The sequence below is a fragment of the Cannabis sativa genome, chromosome 7, assembly GCF_029168945.1.
Source record: "Cannabis sativa cultivar Pink pepper isolate KNU-18-1 chromosome 7, ASM2916894v1, whole genome shotgun sequence".
Taxonomy (NCBI): domain Eukaryota; kingdom Viridiplantae; phylum Streptophyta; class Magnoliopsida; order Rosales; family Cannabaceae; genus Cannabis; species Cannabis sativa.
In genome coordinates this window covers 21,892,824-21,910,576 of record NC_083607.1, presented here as the reverse complement: position 1 = coordinate 21,910,576, position 17,753 = coordinate 21,892,824, and the positions used below count along the sequence as shown (strand labels likewise).

General features: G+C 36.2%; 1 protein-coding gene across 1 annotated transcript; it reads left to right on the top strand.

Moving 5' to 3' along the window:
- The first annotated feature begins 5,807 nt into the window (after window positions 1-5,807).
- Window positions 5,808-6,449, top strand: LOC133039672 (uncharacterized). Its single transcript, XM_061118581.1, has one exon. The coding sequence runs from the start codon at window positions 5,808-5,810 to the stop codon at window positions 6,447-6,449; it is 642 nt and encodes a 213-aa protein (XP_060974564.1).
- The last annotated feature ends 11,304 nt before the right edge of the window (window positions 6,450-17,753 follow it).

Below are 17,753 nucleotides of genomic sequence, written 5' to 3'. Positions count from 1 at the left end.
ACAGTAATAAATTATTTAAATAGCTATAAATAATTTCATAATTAATCACATTCAACTGATAATTTCCAAATTAACTAAGCGGGCTTTACATTAATTTTCCACAACTCTATGTTGACTTCAAGTGTGACCCAGTGCCTTGCCTCGGGAAGATGCAGAACGAAGTAAATAAACTCGTTACCCCTCCATCTCTCGAAGACTTGGGAGTGTAATTACAGAGAACAACGAAACAATTAACAAACCATAATAATCCTCCCAAACAATTAACATTTAAAATCTTACTAAAACAATACCTTATGAACCCCTCTGCAGTAGTCCAGGATATAATCCTCCCACACAAAGTTTCTCCTCGGACCCTTGTGGCTCGTCCATGCACTGCTGATCATGGTGGTCACGAATGTGGAGAGAATGACACCCTTATGAGGAAATGTCAGTGGATAGTCGGTGCGTCGCCTCCTCAGCATATGCATTGCTGCATCTATATGCTGCATATAAAGGGAAATGTCAGTTAGACAAAAAAATATATTAATTGCACATAAAGTTGTAAAGTGAAGTAATATTATAAAATACTTTACTTACGTCATCTGTAAGCCATTCCTTTGGTGTGAGCATTATCCAAAAGAATGATGGACCGTAATCACCACTCCTCAAATCCCGAAGTCGGTGGTTCGGAATGAGTCCAACACACCACTTTTGGAAAGTGGTTAACAATTTCTTATCCGGTGGCTCCAGGGGATCAAACGTCGAAGATGGCCTATGTCTCCTCTTCATCTCCGTATAGTCACCGAACCATACAGGAGGATTTCTCTTCCTCTTCCGACTCTTAACCACTGCAGGTTGCGCCTCTATCGACAGAATCTCACCCTGCGACTCGGTGTCATGTACATGGATAACAGGTTGTGCCTCGATCGGAGTCGCTGGAGCTCCCTCATAAGGACCGTACCCGTCGGGGAAGACCTCCTCCTCTTCTACTGGGGGTGAAGCAGCTGGTGGTGGGGTAGATGGATCTGCTGGGGCCTCCGGTGCTGAAGCTGTCGTTGGCGGACGATTCAACATGGCCAATATGTCTCTGAGCTGCTCCATAATTACGTTCTGACCACCCTTCAGCTCTACATGGCTGGTCTCGTATGCCTTCTTCTGCTCGACATGAGCAGCATACAGACCTTGAGTGTCAGCCTCGATCCTATCCAACCTCGCCACTAAATTAGTATACTCGACACCCCGAACGCCTGATGAAGATGGTGCACTGGGCTGAGGTTCTGAACCAGTGGCCTGAAAAAATATATACCAAAAAAATACGGTAAGCATACGATAATTCCACAATGTAACAAATATCACAAAACAAAAACAATAAAAATCAAGACATAAAAAAAAAGTTCCAAAAATTGGTACTTGAGTGTCTGTTTCCTGAGTGTCTGGGACCTGAGTCTCTGGTACCTGACTACCTGCCTCAGCCTCTGTGTCATCCACACCATCATCAACCAGGTTCTCCTCACCATCGTAAGATATGGTCCTCACAAATGTCTCCTCCTCTGTCCGTGGAAGTAGCCCCTTCACCACTTCAAGATTCTGTTTATGGTTCAAAAAATATCAAAATAGAACCATTTAGCATTTATTACAAGCATTTATGTTAAATAATTATTCTGAACATAAGTGAAAATCATACCCGTCTAGAAAATAATGCGCTGACGTCTTTTTTCCCAATATCGCCTTTGCTCGTCCAGCTAAGCATCCTGGGGAACCGAATCCCGTGATTCGTGCCATACCTCTTCCCAACCTCCAAAATGGCCTCGTACGCCCAATATTGTACTGCAGGTGCGAAGCCATATGCTGTGTATTTGCACTCGTGCTGAACATCCGAACTCAGCTTCTTCTCGTAGTTGGCCTTCTGTTTCAACATGTCTTTTTGAAGCGAGTGCATGAGTCTAGCGAATGAGTGCTTCCCCCAAGGAATCCGGAAGAAGAACTCGAGGTCTTCCACATATCTAAGTATGTGAGGCGTAATCAGCGCGTTTTCCTCGCGGCCCAGAAGCACTGACTCCACAAACAAGCACAAGCCGAGCTTGTACAAGTCTTCCGGGTTCTGACAGTTTGTGAACCTATCTTGGAGTGCTTCTGTCTTCACACTATCACACCAGTTGAAATATTTGGTGATCAATCGGTCTGACCCTGAGCGTGCGACCTACGCAGCCTTCTCCTCTTCTGTTGGCCCCGAGGAGAAGTCCAGGCCTGTAATGAGTGCAAACTCCAGCACTCCGAATCTGACCTCCTTCCGACCAACGTAAAACTGCATCCTCAACTCCTCCTGAGCATCCAATTTCATTTTGTGGAGCATCAGCTGGTGAAATAACACCGAGGAGAATGTCAAGGGTACGGCATTCCAAAAGCTGCCGAAACGGCTTTCCTTCGCCGTGTTATTCAAGTTGAACTCTTCAAACCGAGACTTTATTTTGGCAAAAGTTCCGGTGCCTCTGTAAGTAACACGTCCGGTAAAATGCTTAGCTGCTGGAATTATGAGTCTGGGAGCCATCTAAAAAAATAAAAAACAAATAAATAAAGCTGCCAAAAAATTTAAAAACCATGTCGACATTATATCGACATGCCGTCGACATTATGTCGACATTATCAAAAGCAAACACAATTCAATTATGTCGACAAAATATCGACATCCTGTCGACATTCAGTCGACAATTTTAAATGGACAACAATTTAATAGCATGTCGACAAAATATCGACATACTGTCGACATTCAGTCGACAATACAAACTTAAATTCAACATGTAAATATAATCGACAACATATCGACAACCTGTCGATATGCTGTCGACAAATTCAATCAGAACATAATTTCACAACAAGTCGACAAAATATCGACATACTGTCGATATTCAGTCGACAAAACAACCTAACAATAAACAAGTTATTTTAATCGACAAACCATCAACATACTGTCGACAAGTAGTCGACAATATAGGACAGAAAATACACTTAAACCCCCAATCGACATCCTATCAACATACAAACGATATCCTATCGACATACAAATAACAGCTAAATTCAAACAGACACCCAATCTATCGACATCCTATCGATATCCTATCGATATCTCATCGATAAACCCTGTAATAAACACAGATACCATTGAAACACTAACATCTACAACCTAAAGATCACAAAAGCTACAAAAATCCACTAATCTCAACAACATTATGTGATTGGCATCAAAATCTATGAAAAATATATTTTTTCAAAAAAAAATCTTACCTTTGCGTCGGTTTGGGTCAAAGATCGACAAACGGTTTCGGTGAAGCCTGGTTTGTGGGTTTGGTTTGTGGGTTTTTTGGTTTCGTCGTCGACGGCGAGTTCGTCGGCTTGGGTTTGTTGGTTCGCCTGATTCGTGTGGGTTTTCGCCTGGGTCGCCTGGCTCGTGTGGGTTTGTGAGTTCGTGAAGAGAGCGAGAAAGAGGGAAAAGTGAGAGAGAGCGAGAGAGTGGGAAAGTCAGAGAGAGAGAGTGAAAAGTTTATTTTAGGGGTATTTTAGGAATCTTTTTGAATTAGTGGAATCAATTTGTACAAAAAATAAAGGGGTATAAATTTTGATATGGGGTATTTTATTCGGGTCAAAAAATGAAATTTTCCTTATTTTATTGGCTATTTTCATTTCACTAAAAGAGTAGTCACGTGAGAGGAGGAAGTAGGCATAAAAAAATATATATACCTCACATTTGTGTAATATATTCATAATTTTCTTACACTATGTTCATAATTTTCTTTAATATTAAAAATAATTCTTTTTTTTGTTTCTTTTTTTTTTAAAAAAAAAAGTTTAAACAATTTTTTTGGTTACACCTGTAATTATTTGAGCTCAAAAATTATATCACCACGATCTACTTTTCAAAAGAGATCGTTTTAACATATGGAAACATATATTTTATTACTGTTGTTGAAAAAAATAATTAAAATCAGAAGTAACCTTTTAGTTTCTTTACTACAAAATCGAATTTTTAAATATCAACTAATTTCTAAAATAACTTATAAGAAACTAAATTTTTAAACATGATCTCTTCTCTGGTAGATAGGATGTGTTGGTATTACTTATTTAAAGTAAATTTATTTAGATACTAACAAACTCTTAAATATAAATTATTATATTATTTATTGTAGTAACCCATAATTAGATGGTATACTTATTTTATTCAAATATATATAATATTTAGTTACGTCTTTGTTAATAATTTAGAAAAGAAAAGGAAAGGTTGCTTTTATCTTGTTCATCTTTTTTTATATCGAAAAAAAAAATATGTGTTTCTAACAACTCAAAATATGGTTTAAAATTGCTAAAAAAAAACAGGTAACCTCAAAGTATCTTAAATAATAAAATAACATATAATATAGCCTAAAAATTAAAAAAAAAAAAACATCATAGTTTTAAAGTTATTTGATCAAAATAAGCAACTAAATATGTATGAGAAAAATTATCTTAAAATATACATTTTTTTTAATAAAAAGTAACTAATTGATATCTTATTTACATCAAAAGCAACCAAAAGATTACCTTTTTTTTTTTATTAAAACTTGCAAAACACTGAAATTTCTGGAAGCGAGAATTTTATAGTTTTTTCCATTATTTGATCAAAACAAGCAACTAAATGTGTATGAGAAAAATTATCTTAAAATATATTTTTTTTAATAAAAAGTAACTAATTGATATATTATTTACATCAAAAGCAACCAAAAGATTACTTATTTTTTTCATTAAAACTTGCAAAACACTGAAATTTCTGGAAGCAAGAATTTTTAAGTTTTTTCCATTTGCGGTAATAATTTTGAATTTCGGTATTTATGCTGATGTGGTATATCGATATTTGTGCAAAATAAATTTGTTGAAAGTGTTTTTGCAGATAAAATCAATTTCAGATATATTATTGAAAAAACCCCTAGTATTAAAGCCCAATCCTTGGATTGATTCGTCCCTTACAATTTAAAGGCTTCTACTGTATGAGTCTTTTAATATATATATATATATGTGATACTATTAAATTGATTTATTATTAAAGATTATGCATATTTATATATAATATGTTTTAGTACTGTATAATACATAGGGGCTTTTTTATTTTAACACTTCAAAACAGTTTTCTTATTGCATTTTTAAAGAATTAGGCATAGAAACCCCTATTGCAACTAGCGCTGCAACTTAAATTGCAACAAAAAATCGTACAGAAACTCCTACTGCAACTAGCACTGCAACCACTTTAGAAATCTAAACCGTAAATTTGAAAAAAAAAGTTAAAAAAAATAGTATATAGGGTAATTCCCCTAATATATATATTTTACAGTATAGTTTGGTAAATATATATTTTGGTGTAAATAATTTAATTCAAATTTTCGGTGTTGGTTTATGTCTAATATTTTAAGTAAATTAATTGAAACATGGTTGAGTGTTTGTAATTGATGCATATATTGACTTTCCCAACGGTAAGTGAATATTTTGCTAAATTTCAAACATACCTCTGGCAATAAATGTATGACAATCATAAGGTATTTTGTGTGAATAATACATTAGTCCAAAGATTAATCTATTGTTTGACACAATTTTATTGTCAATGTTTGATTGTTACACCAAAAATACCGCTTACAGTTAATATTACTTTCCAAAGACTTGATATTAATGTGTATTTGGTATCTTGAGATGGGATTAACCAATTTTTAAATCTATTATTTAATTGTGCATATTGATGTGAGCTTGTTTTATATTTAGCTAGTTCATCTTCTACTACCTCAATATCTGCTAATATTAATTCTATTCCTATGCTTAATGGGATCAATTTCAAGGATGGGAAAAAGAATTTACTTATAGTTCTGGGATGTATGGATTTAGATCATGCAATAAGGAATGAACAACCTGCACCTCTCACTAACAAAAGTTCCCATGATGATAAAAGGGAATTTGAGAAGTGGGATCGTTCAAATCGCATGAGTCTAATGATTATGAAACACAACATTCCAGAAGCCTTTTGGGGCACATACTCTGAAGGGGTTACTATGGCTAAAAATTTTCTTGAACAAATTGAGGAACATTTTACTAAAAACGATAAGGTTGAAATGACAACACTTCTTGGTTCTTTAATGAGCATGAAGTATAAGAGTCAAGAAAATGTAATGGAAATGCATCATATTGTCTCAAGATTAAGGACACTTAAGATTGAGCTTTCGGATGATGTACTTGTACTCATGGTTTTGTTAACGCTTGCTCCACAGTTTAACCAATTTAAAATTAGTTACAACTGCCAAAAGGAGAAATGGACTCTCAACGAGCTCATTTTCCATTGTGTGCAAGAGGAAGAAAGGTTAAAAAAGGATAAAACTGAAAGTGCTCACTTGGCCATGACCCCTAAGGATAAGGGCAAGAAAAGAAAATTTGAGAATGAAGTTGCTAAGGGTCCAGTTTAAAAGAAACAGCAACAGGATTCTAAGGGTTGTTTCTTTTGTAACCAACCTGGACATGTGAAGAAAGATTGTGCTAAATATCACGCATGGCGTGTAAAGAAAGGTATTAACCTTGCTTTGGTCTGTTCTGAGGTTAATTTAGTTTCAGTATCTAGAAACACTTGTTTGATAGATTCTGGTGTTACTACTCACTTAAGTGTTTCTATGCAGAGTTGCCTGAGCTACTGAAAGCCAAGTGATGGTGAAAGATGTTGGGTTTTATGCCCTAAATAAAACCTTTTACAATCTGATTAGTTATCAACATAAGAAATTTGAAGTGATTTATGTTTGCATGAATTTTACATGCTAATGATTTAATATGTTTATTACATTTACACACAAATCTGTTAAGTCCAGATCATATGTTTATTCACAATTACAGTATCGTCCACACAGTGGAATGTGATTGTGATTATATGAATCAAAAGACTAAGTCCCTGTTTCATCAGTGTTTTGGATTTACACTAATGTGATAATCAGCGATGATGTGTACTTAAACTTGGAGTAAGTGTTGTGTTCTTTCTAGGACATTGGTAAAGTATACTAGTTTCGAATGTATGGAGTATACATTGGACTGGACCGATATTGCAACTTAGTTAAGATATTATAAACTTACCGTCATATCTTTCGAAGTCAATATCAGTAGTTGATCTTAAGATTAAAAGAATCTAAATCCTGATACGCTTAGGCTCAACTCAGGAGTACTATTCATGTTCTTTGATTTATTACTTAAGCCTACTTTTGGGTCAGGGTGATACGTATATTTTGGGAACATGATAGTATGATTCAGTGGGAGTGCTGAACATAAATATGGAATCTATAGCTTCTACTGGTGTATAGAAGTCAAGTGATGATTCCCTTCAAGCTTAGCTAAATAGAAGTAAATGGATGAGCTCTTGTTTGACTAATTCTTAGATCACTAATATAAAGACCGCTTAGTTTAATTTGGAAATTACCAGTTAATCATGTTTAATTATGAAAATTATTCATAGCTATTTAAATAATTATTTATACTGTTATTATTGAATTCTGAGATGCATTTTATGTCATTTAGTAGTTTTCATAATTTTGCATTTCCGGTGCCCGGTAACATGGAACTCGGTGTTTGGCTCAGTAAAATCACAACTTGGTATGTTAGTAGATTGGGACGGTTTATTAGACATTGGGAATGTCGGGAATGGCCGGGAATTTCGAATTTCCCCAAAAAAAAATACCCCTTTAGTGTTATTTATGTTATTTTAATGTGGAGGGACAAAATGGTCATTTTGCCCCATTATTAGTTTGTCCTTTAGTGGACTTGGTAATAAGTTTATTAAGTGTTTTATTTTGTTTTGTTGGCTGAAATAAAGAGTATGATTTTGCATGTTTTCTCATTTATTCAAAAAAATTCAAAGTTAGAAAAAATTTGGAAAAAAACTCTCTCTCTCTTTTCCTCTCTCTATTCGGCCCTTTGAGCAGCAAGAAAAAGGGGATTTTCTCTTGTGATTCTAGTGATTTTCAGCAAGTTTAGTGTGATCCTTGAAGAGGTATTTCCTGTCTAGCTTTTCTTCCTTTGTTTTCTTGAAAAATGATGAAAAACATGAGTAATGCATGGATGATTTTGATGATGTTGCTGCTGCTAGTTGTTGTTGTTGTTTCTATGTTTAAAATGTTGAATTAAATATGTTTAGATAGTTTGAAATGCATGTTAGTTGTCCTTGCTTTAGTTTGTCAATTTTCTTGTTCAGAAGCTTGAGTTTTCAAAGTGAAATTGTGAGAAGTGTTGCTGTGATTGTTGCATGAATTAGGGTTTGTTTTTTGCAGCTTTAGTATGCATGTTTAGGTTGTTTTAATCATGGTTTGATGCTTGTAGGTGAGCCTTAGCCAAGTTTGAGTTTGAAACTCAAAGCTTGGAGCTCACATGGCACTTTTTGATTCTGTGAATTCTGGGTGATGTTGTTGCTTTAGAAATGTTATTTGGGTCATTTAGAACAGGTCTGGATGTTTTGGTATTGTTTGGATTGGATTTGAGCTTTGTGTGAATTTTTGAAAAAATTCCTGCGAGGAACCGGAATTCCGGTTGTGCATCCGAAATTCCGGATGGGTTTTGAAAATTTCCAGAACCGGAATTCCGGTTGGACAACCGGTTTGCCGGTTGGGTGATATTCAGAAACCCTAGTTTTCCTCGTTTTTATGTTATTTGGGGTATTGCCATGCTTTTTTATTGATAGGGAAACTTTTAGTTCCTAGTTTAAGTCCTCGGGAAGTGATTTAGCGTATCACTTATAGTGTTGTGATTTTTATGGTTTAGGAGCCTGTAATCCGCTACGCAGATAGTTCCAATCAGGTTGACCGGCACACCTGAATTCAGAATTGAGGTAAGATTAGTATAACAGTATGCATATATAGATTACATGTTTAGCGTGCATGTTAGGAAGCCTGTTAGATTACATTAGATATGTATGTTGGCTTCGAACCATCCGACTGTGTCACATCGGTATAGGCTAGAGTATGACTAGCAGCTGGAGTATGACCAGTATGACCGAGTATAGGCTGACACTGTATCACATCGGCACAAGCTAGAGTATGACTAGCAGCTGGAGTATGACAAGTGTGCCGAGTATAGGCTGATACTTAGGTTGGTTGTTCCGTAATATTTGACGTATCACATCGGTACAGGCTAGAGTATGACTAGCAGCTGGAGTATGACCAGTTCGACCGAGTATAGGCTGATACTGTAACACATCGGTACAGGCTAGAGTATGACTAGAACCTGGAGTATGACCAGTTCGACCGAGTATAGGCTGTTACTTGTCAATAGTACCGTCCCTATGAACGTTCAGGACTCAGTATTGTGTTGGACACGGCAGTTAGGGTTATGGTCAGGGGTATGGGCGTCTGATCATGACCGGGATTTATTTATGATTATTATTATGCTTTTCTTACTGAGTCTGTCGACTCACAGCACTATGTTTATGTGTAGGTAAGGGCAATGCTAGGGCTGATGGACCGTGAGCGAGCCGATGAGGATTGTACATGTCGGGGCGGTTAGGCTTGGAGCGTACGATCATCGGGACAGCGAGGCTATTTTTGTAATTATTCGCTAGGCGACAAGTATTTTGTATAGACAGTAAACTTTTGTAAATAGTTTTGTAATCGGGATCCCGAGTATTTTGTATAAATATTTTATAAGTATAATTAAAAAGCAAAAAATTTAATTAATCACGTTTTCCATAAACCTCGTTGATTAGCAACGAGCTGCACAGTATGTTTAAAAATCACGTAATATGCCTATGCTAGTTAGGGTATTACAATTTAGTATCAGAGCCGCCAGGTGTTCTTCCGAAGATCGTCACGACATGTATAATCATCATCAGCAGTTAGCTCGTTCTACTGTTCAGTAAGCTTTTATTGCTTTAGTAGTTTATTTAATTTTTATGAAATAAGAAAAGCCTGATAGGAAGCATGTTAGTAGCCTGATAGTAGAATAGGCGCATGTTTCGTTTTTAATTTCCAAATTAAGCGGCATTAGTAAGCCCTCCTTGAACATGACCTGATATGCCAACTCTTGGTTTCGCAGGCGGTTCCGACTAGATGGACGCCAGGCGGACTACCAGGAGTCAGGGCAATTCTGTGGGGTCAAATCAGGGACAGGGAGCTCAGTTTCCCCCGTAAGCTAGGGGCCGAGGTAGAGGTCCTAGGGGCAGGGCTCGTGGTCGGGGTGATGAGAACCCGCCACAGGCTGCCCAGGCTGCCCAAGCCGATCAAGGAGCACAGAATTGGGAAGTTAGGTTTGCTGAAATGCAAGCCAGAATTTTGGAGCAAGACTTAGAGATTCAGAGATTGAGGCAGCAGGGTGCTGCTGCAGTGCCTGAGCCACAAGTTCCAGTGGCACCCGCCCCTGCTACTCAGGCCGAAATAGTTGTGGCAGCTAACAGAATGGAACCTTTGTATGAAAGGTTTCGGAAGCAAGCACCTCCGGTCGTTCTGGGAGGTTCAGATGTGATGAAGGCCGAACAGTGGCTAACGGTGATGACCAAAATTCTGAATTTTATGGGTGTCACCGGGAATGACAGAGTGGTGTGTGCCACCTTCCAGTTCCAGGAAGACGCTCTTGTCTGGTGGGACATGGTGTCTCAGATCCATGACGTCACTACCATGACCTGGGAAAGGTTCCAGGAACTCTTCAACGCCAAGTATTATAACGAGGCGGTCAGAAGCGCCAAGAGGAAAGAGTTCACCCACCTGACCCAGCGGGAGAATATGAGCGTGACAGAGTATACTACTCAGTTCGGCCGGTTGGCGAGGTTAGCCTCGGGAATAGTGCCAACCGACTTCAGTAAAAAGGAGAAGTATCTGGACGGGTTAAATGTGAAGATTAAACATGACTTGATGATCACCACCGACGACAAGACCACCTATGCTGAGATGGTGGAGAAGGCACTTCGAGCTGAGGGCGCAGTTGGATGTATGTCGGAGTCTGCTAGTACTCCAGCGAGTGGCGGGGCTCCTACCCCTCCTGCATCAGGCTTTAGCAGGGGGAGTAGTGGTTCGGCCATGGACCAGAAGAGGAGAACATCTACTGCATCCGGTGGCTCGAGTCAGAACAAGAGGTTCCGGGGGAACCAGAGTAGAGGTAGTCGTCCTAGCGGTGCAGAGACCCGGTTTTCCTATCCTGAGTGCCCCAGCTACAAAAAGGCCCCATCAGGGTGAGTGCAAGGGTCAGGGATGCTTTCACTGTGGCATGCCCGGACACTTCAAGAGGGATTGTCCCCAGCTCCGACCAGAGGCACCGAGGGCTCCGGCAAGACCCACTCCAGCTAGGGTGTTCGCCATCACTCAGGCTGATGCAGATGCCAGCCCTTCAGTTGTAACAGGTCAGCTTTCAGTTAATAACTCGTTTTACTCAGTGCTGTTTGATTCTGGGGCTACACATTCTTATGTGGCAGCTAGAATCTTTAGTAAATTGGATAGACCGTATGATAGATATGAATCAGGGTTTGGAACCCTATTACCTGGCGGAGAGTTAGTTATCTCCAAAAGGTGGATTAGGTCTATGCCGATCAGAATAGATGGTAGAGAGTTAAGTGCTGACTTGATAGAGATGAGCCTAGTAGAGTTCGATATTATTTTAGAAATGGATTTCCTATCTAAATATTCGGCTAGTATTGATTGCAAAAGGAAGATGGTGATCTTCCGACCGGAGAGTGAAGAACCATTTGTGTTTGTTGGTTCGGTTCGGGGATCTCGGATCCCAGTGATTCCAGCCATGACAACTAAGGAGTTATTGCATGGCGGTTGTTTAGGGTTTCTGGCCATGGTGATGGACACCACTTGGCCAGATACCATTCGGCCAGAAGACATCAAGGTGGTTCGAGAATTTTTAGATGTTTTTCCCGAAGAACTTCTAGGGTTACCACCTCAGCGGGAAATTGACTTCGTAATAGATTTGGCACTAGGGGTGGAACCGGTTTCCAAAGCCCCGTATAGAATGGCTCCAGGTGAACTTAAGGAATTAAAGATTCAGCTCCAGGGGTTGCTTGACATCGGGTTTATTCGGCCTAGTGTGTCACCCTGGGGACCCTAGTTTTATTCGTTAAGAAGAAAGATGGAACTATGAGGATGTGCATCGATTACAGAGAATTGAACAAGCTGACAGTGAAGAATAAATATCCCTTACCTAGGATCGATGATTTGTTCGATCAGCTTCGGGGGAAGACGGTCTTTTCTAAGATTGATCTCCGCTTGGGTTATCATCAGTTGAAAATTCGAGAGGAGGACATTTCGAAGACGACTTTCCGTACTAGGTATGGACATTATGAATTCCTGGTTATGTCATTTGGACTAACCAATGCTCCTGCAGCATTCATGGATTTGATGAATAGAGTATTCAAGGATTTCCTCGATATCTGTGTGATTGTGTTTATCAACGACATCCTTGCGTACTCTCAGTCAGAAGAAGGGCATGAGTTAAATCTTCAGATGGTATTGCAACGACTTCGAGAACACAAGCTTTATCCCAAATTCAAGAAATGTGAATTTCGGCTATCTCAGGTGTCTTTCTTAGGACACATTGTTAGCAAAGATGGGCTCAAGGTGAATCCCGGGAAGATAGAATCCGTCAGGGATTGGCCGAGACAGAAGACAGTGACAGAAATTAGAAGCTTCTTGGTTTTAGCTGGGTACTATCGTAGGTTCGTGGAAGGGTTTTCAAAAATTTCAACGCCCTTAACTGAACTTACAAAGAAGAATCAGCAGTTTGTCTGGTCAGACAAGTGCAAAGCTAGTTTTCAGGAGCTAAAACAGAGGTTGATTACCGCTCCAGTGCTAGCTTTGCCTTCAGACAACGAGAAATTTGTAGTTTATTGCGATGCATCCAGACAGGGTTTGGGGTGCGTGCTGATGCAAGCCGATCGGGTCATCGCTTATGCCTCCCGTCAGTTAAAGGATTATGGACAGCGATACCCGACTCATGATCTAGAGTTGGCCGTAGTGGTTTTTGCATTGAAGATCTAGCGGCATTACCTTTATGGAGAAAGGTGTGAATGTTGGGTTTTATGCCCTAAATAAAACTCTTTACAATCTGATTAGTTATCAATATAAGAAATTTGAAGTGATTGATGTTTGCATGAATTTTACATGCTAATGGTTTAATATGTTTATTACATTCATACACAAAAAATCAGTTAAATCAAGATCATATGTTTATTCATAATTACAGTATCGTCAACACAGTGGAATGTGATTGTGATCATATGAATCAAAAGTTTTGGTCCCTGTTTCATCAGTGTTATTGGATTTACACTAATGTGATAATAAACGATGATGTGTACTTACACTTGGAGTAAGTTTTATGTTCTTTCCAGGACATTAGTAAAGTATACTAGTTTCGAATGTATGGAGTATACATTGGACTGGACCAATATTGCAACTAAGTTAAGATATTACAAACTTACCGTTATACATATCTTTCCAAGTCAATATCACTAGTTGATCTTAAGATTAAAAGAATCTAAATCCTGATATGCTTGGGCTCAACTCATGAGTGCTATTCATGTTCTTTGATTTATTAGTTAAGCCTACTTTTGGGTCAGGGTGATACGTATATTTTGGGAACATGATAGTATGATTGAGTGGGAGTGCTGAACATAAATATGGAATCTATAGCTTCTACTGGTGTATAGAAGTCAAGTGATGATTCCCTTCGAGCTTAGCAAATAGAAGTAAATGGATGAGCTCTTGTTTAACTGACTAATTATTAGATCACTAAACACCATTTACAGGTAGCTAAGTGTTTTAAGGGGCAAAATACATTGAGGGGTGAGAACGGTAAAGAAATCCCATCTCGATGTAGATCATCTATATAGAGGATCTTTAAATCACAATAAGATTATAACAATGGTTAAAGGAGATAGTATATTGATATCGTGGAACATACAATATGCTCTATATAAGTCTGAGAGTGCAATTCTAAGTTCTAAGAGTGGATTCAACGAAGAATTAATAAGTAGGAATTTACTTGGTAAATTTGGTTCACTTATTGGAAGCTCAGCATATAGATCCATGGTCCCCATTCTAGTTGAGAACATTCTGCTTGTAAGACTCATTAATTGATTCGTGATTGATCAATTATAATTCTAAAGTCAGACTATGTCTAATTTTATGAATTTTCACTAAGTAGGGGTGAAATTGTAAAGAAAAGAGTTTCTAGGTTTATTTATTTATTAATGGACTTTATATGTCTAATTAATAATTGAATTAAATGACAATATTATTTAATAATCTATTTTAGTTATTAAATAATTAGTTTTGGCATTTAAGAGGTTAGAATTGGAAAATTAGTGTTTTTGAGAAAATAGAGATAAAATTTGATAAAACTGCAAAATTAAGTGAGGCCTAATAACACACCATGGCCGGCCACTTAAATAGGTTTTTCAAATTAATAATTTCATTATTTTAATGCCAAATAATTCCTAACCTAAACCTAGTAGTTGCCTATAAATAGAAAGTGATGGCTCAGTCACATAATATGCTTTCACATGCTTTCATTAGCTTTCTGACAGAAATTTCTCTCTTCAGAAAAACTGAGCCTTCCCCACTTTCTATACCTGGCCGAAACCCTCTCTCCTCTTTTCTCCTTGATAAATTTCGAACCTAGTGAAAGAGTAAGCGCCCACACACAGCAAGCAGTAACTCAACCATAGATTGGAAGACTGTGAAGGATCAAACTTGAAGAAGAAGGACATTCAGGCTCAGATCTTGATTATACTCTGCTACAGAAAGGATTCAAGGGTTAGAGATCTGAGTGGAAGGAGACATTAATTCCGCTGCATCAATGTAAGGTTTTCTTAACTTTATATGTGTTTAATTTATCGTTTTAGAAAGTTCATATTTAGGGTGTTTAAACAACATACTTGTGAGTAGATCTAAGATCCTGGTAAAATATATTCCAACAACTGGCCTCAGAGCCATGGGAATTGATTTACTTGCATGAAATTTGGACTTTAAAACGATTGTTTGTTTGTTTTTGGATGGTATCATGTTGTATTGAGTGTTATTTGATGATTGATTGATGTTTGTAAATTTTCGTGAAAAATAATTGCTATTTTGTTTCTGGAATTATTTTTATTGGATAATATGGAAAAAATGAAGCAAGTTACTTTTTTACAGAACTCAATTTTTATTTTATTTGAATTAGTTATGAATTTTTGAAGATTTGAAAAAATTGGGGCTCTGCTGAAATTTTCCTGCGATCGCGAAAACTGTCCGTACAACTCACAATTTTTTCGTTTTTCTTCGACTTTTCATGCTTTTTCATGGAATTAACTTCTGATTTTTTGTATAGTTTTGTATATATACTATTACTATTCCTAATTCAATTCTAATTATCATTTTGAATTAATTTAATATTTTTTAAATTTAATTCAAGATATTAGTGTAATTTGAATTTGAATAGAATTAGTATCTATCTTCTTGCTTAAAAATCTATCTTATTTTTAAATTTGATTATATCTTATCTTATTTTTAAATTTAAGGTCAGATTATACATATATATTTTTTTTTAAAATTAAATTTTTTTTAGATATTTTGACCTTATTTAAATTTAAAACAAGATATTTATAATCATGTAATTTTAAATAGATGTAAGATATTTTGCTAACTTTTAAATTTTGTTATTTTATTTATTTAAATTAAATTTAAAATCTGAAAAGATATTTCATTTATCTTTTCTAATTTTTATTTAATTTTTTATTTTTAAAATAACATTTAATTTTTAAAAGTAGTTAGCAAATTTTTGAAATGATATTTAGGTTGGTTGAAACCTAATTTTTCAAAATAGTAGGTTTAATTTTAAATATTTATTTTTTAAATAATTTCGAAATTTAAATTTATTTTTTATTTTATTTTCGAAACTAATTAAATATTTTTTAAAAATTTTATTTTTTCGAAAATTAAAATATTTTTTTATTTATTTTTCGAAATTATTTATTTAAAATTAAATAAATCCTACTTCCAACTATCCAGCTAACCTTGTTGCGGGAGTATGTGGTTTTAGCTTGTATGTAAGTTTTTAAAACCTATTATTACTTGATTGCAAATAGTCATGGTTACTTTTTGCCAGATCTAATGATCTGATGGCTCCCTTGGTCAAGTTAATAATTTGTAACAGGTACATTTTACAATCTTCTTTCATCTGTGTATGACCTAGCAACGTGATAGGATCCATCCAAAGTGTGCCTGTGTGAGCCTATATGTTCATTTTGTTTTAATATAGATACATATAGGTTGTTGCTAAATAAAATGTCACACCATGATAGATTTTATTTAGGTCCATTTAGTTATTGGACCTATTCAATTAATAACAGTTATTTATTTTAAGGTTAAATTCCTCTCTTTTGGGCCTTGTGTGAGAGTTGGGAGCCATAGAAGTGGGTACGACATACTGAACCGAACACCCCCTCACATGAACTACCCCAATTGTGAAGGCCCATTTGCCTGATTTGAATAACTGTACTAGGTTAATTATATTAGTTTGACCTAATAAAATTGAATTAGCAACATAATTAACTTTTAAAATATATGAAAATTTATTTTCATTTTAATATTTTAAAGTTAATTTTAAGAAAAACACTTGTAGTTTATTGCGATGCATCCAGACAGGGTTTGGGGTGCGTGCTGATGCAAGCCGATCGGGTCATCGCTTATGCCTCCCGTCAGTTAAAGGATTATGGACAGCGATACCCGACTCATGATCTAGAGTTGGCCGCAGTGGTTTTTGCATTGAAGATCTGGCGGCATTACCTTTATGGAGAAAGGTGTGAATGTTGGGTTTTATGCCCTAAATAAAACTCTTTACAATCTGATTAGTTATCAATATAAGAAATTTGAAGTGATTGATGTTTGCATGAATTTTACATGGTAATGGTTTAATATGTTTATTACATTCATACACACAAAATCAGTTAAATCAAGATCATATGTTTATTCATAATTACAGTATCGTCAACACAGTGGAATGTGATTGTGATCATATGAATCAAAAGTTTTGGTCCCTGTTTCATCAGTGTTATTGGATTTACACTAATGTGATAATAAACGATGATGTGTACTTACACTTGGATTAAGTGTTATGTTCTTTCCAGGAAATTAGTAAAGTATACTAGTTTCGAATGTATGGAGTATACATTGGACTGGACCAATATTGCAACTAAGTTAAGATATTACAAACTTACCGTTATACATATCTTTCCAAGTCAATATCGCTAGTTGATCTTAAGATTAAAAGAATCTAAATCCTGATATGCTTGGGCTCAACTCAGGAGTGCTATTCATGTTCTTTGATTTATTAGTTAAGCCTACTTTTGGGTCAGGGTGATACGTATATTTTGGGAACATGATAGTATGATTGAGTGGGAGTGCTGAACATAAATATGGAATCTATAGCTTCTACTGGTGTATAGAAGTCAAGTGATGATTCCCTTCGAGCTTAGCAAATAGAAGTAAATGGATGAGCTCTTGTTTAACTGACTAATTATTAGATCACTAAACACCATTTACAGGTAGCTAAGTGTTTTAAGGGGCAAAATACATTGAGGGGTGAGAATGGTAAAGAAATCCCATCTCGATGTAGATCATCTATATAGAGGATCTTTAAATCACAATAAGATTATAACAATTGTAGGTTTAATTTTAAATATTTATTTTTTAAATAATTTCGAAATTTAAATTTATTTTTTATTTTATTTTCGAAACTAATTAAATATTTTTTTAAAATTTTATTTTTTCGAA

Coding starts and splice junctions, on each gene's coding strand:
- LOC133039672 (XM_061118581.1), top strand. CDS start 5,808: ATGCTTAATGGGATCAATTTCAAGGATGGGAAAAAGAATTTACTTATA.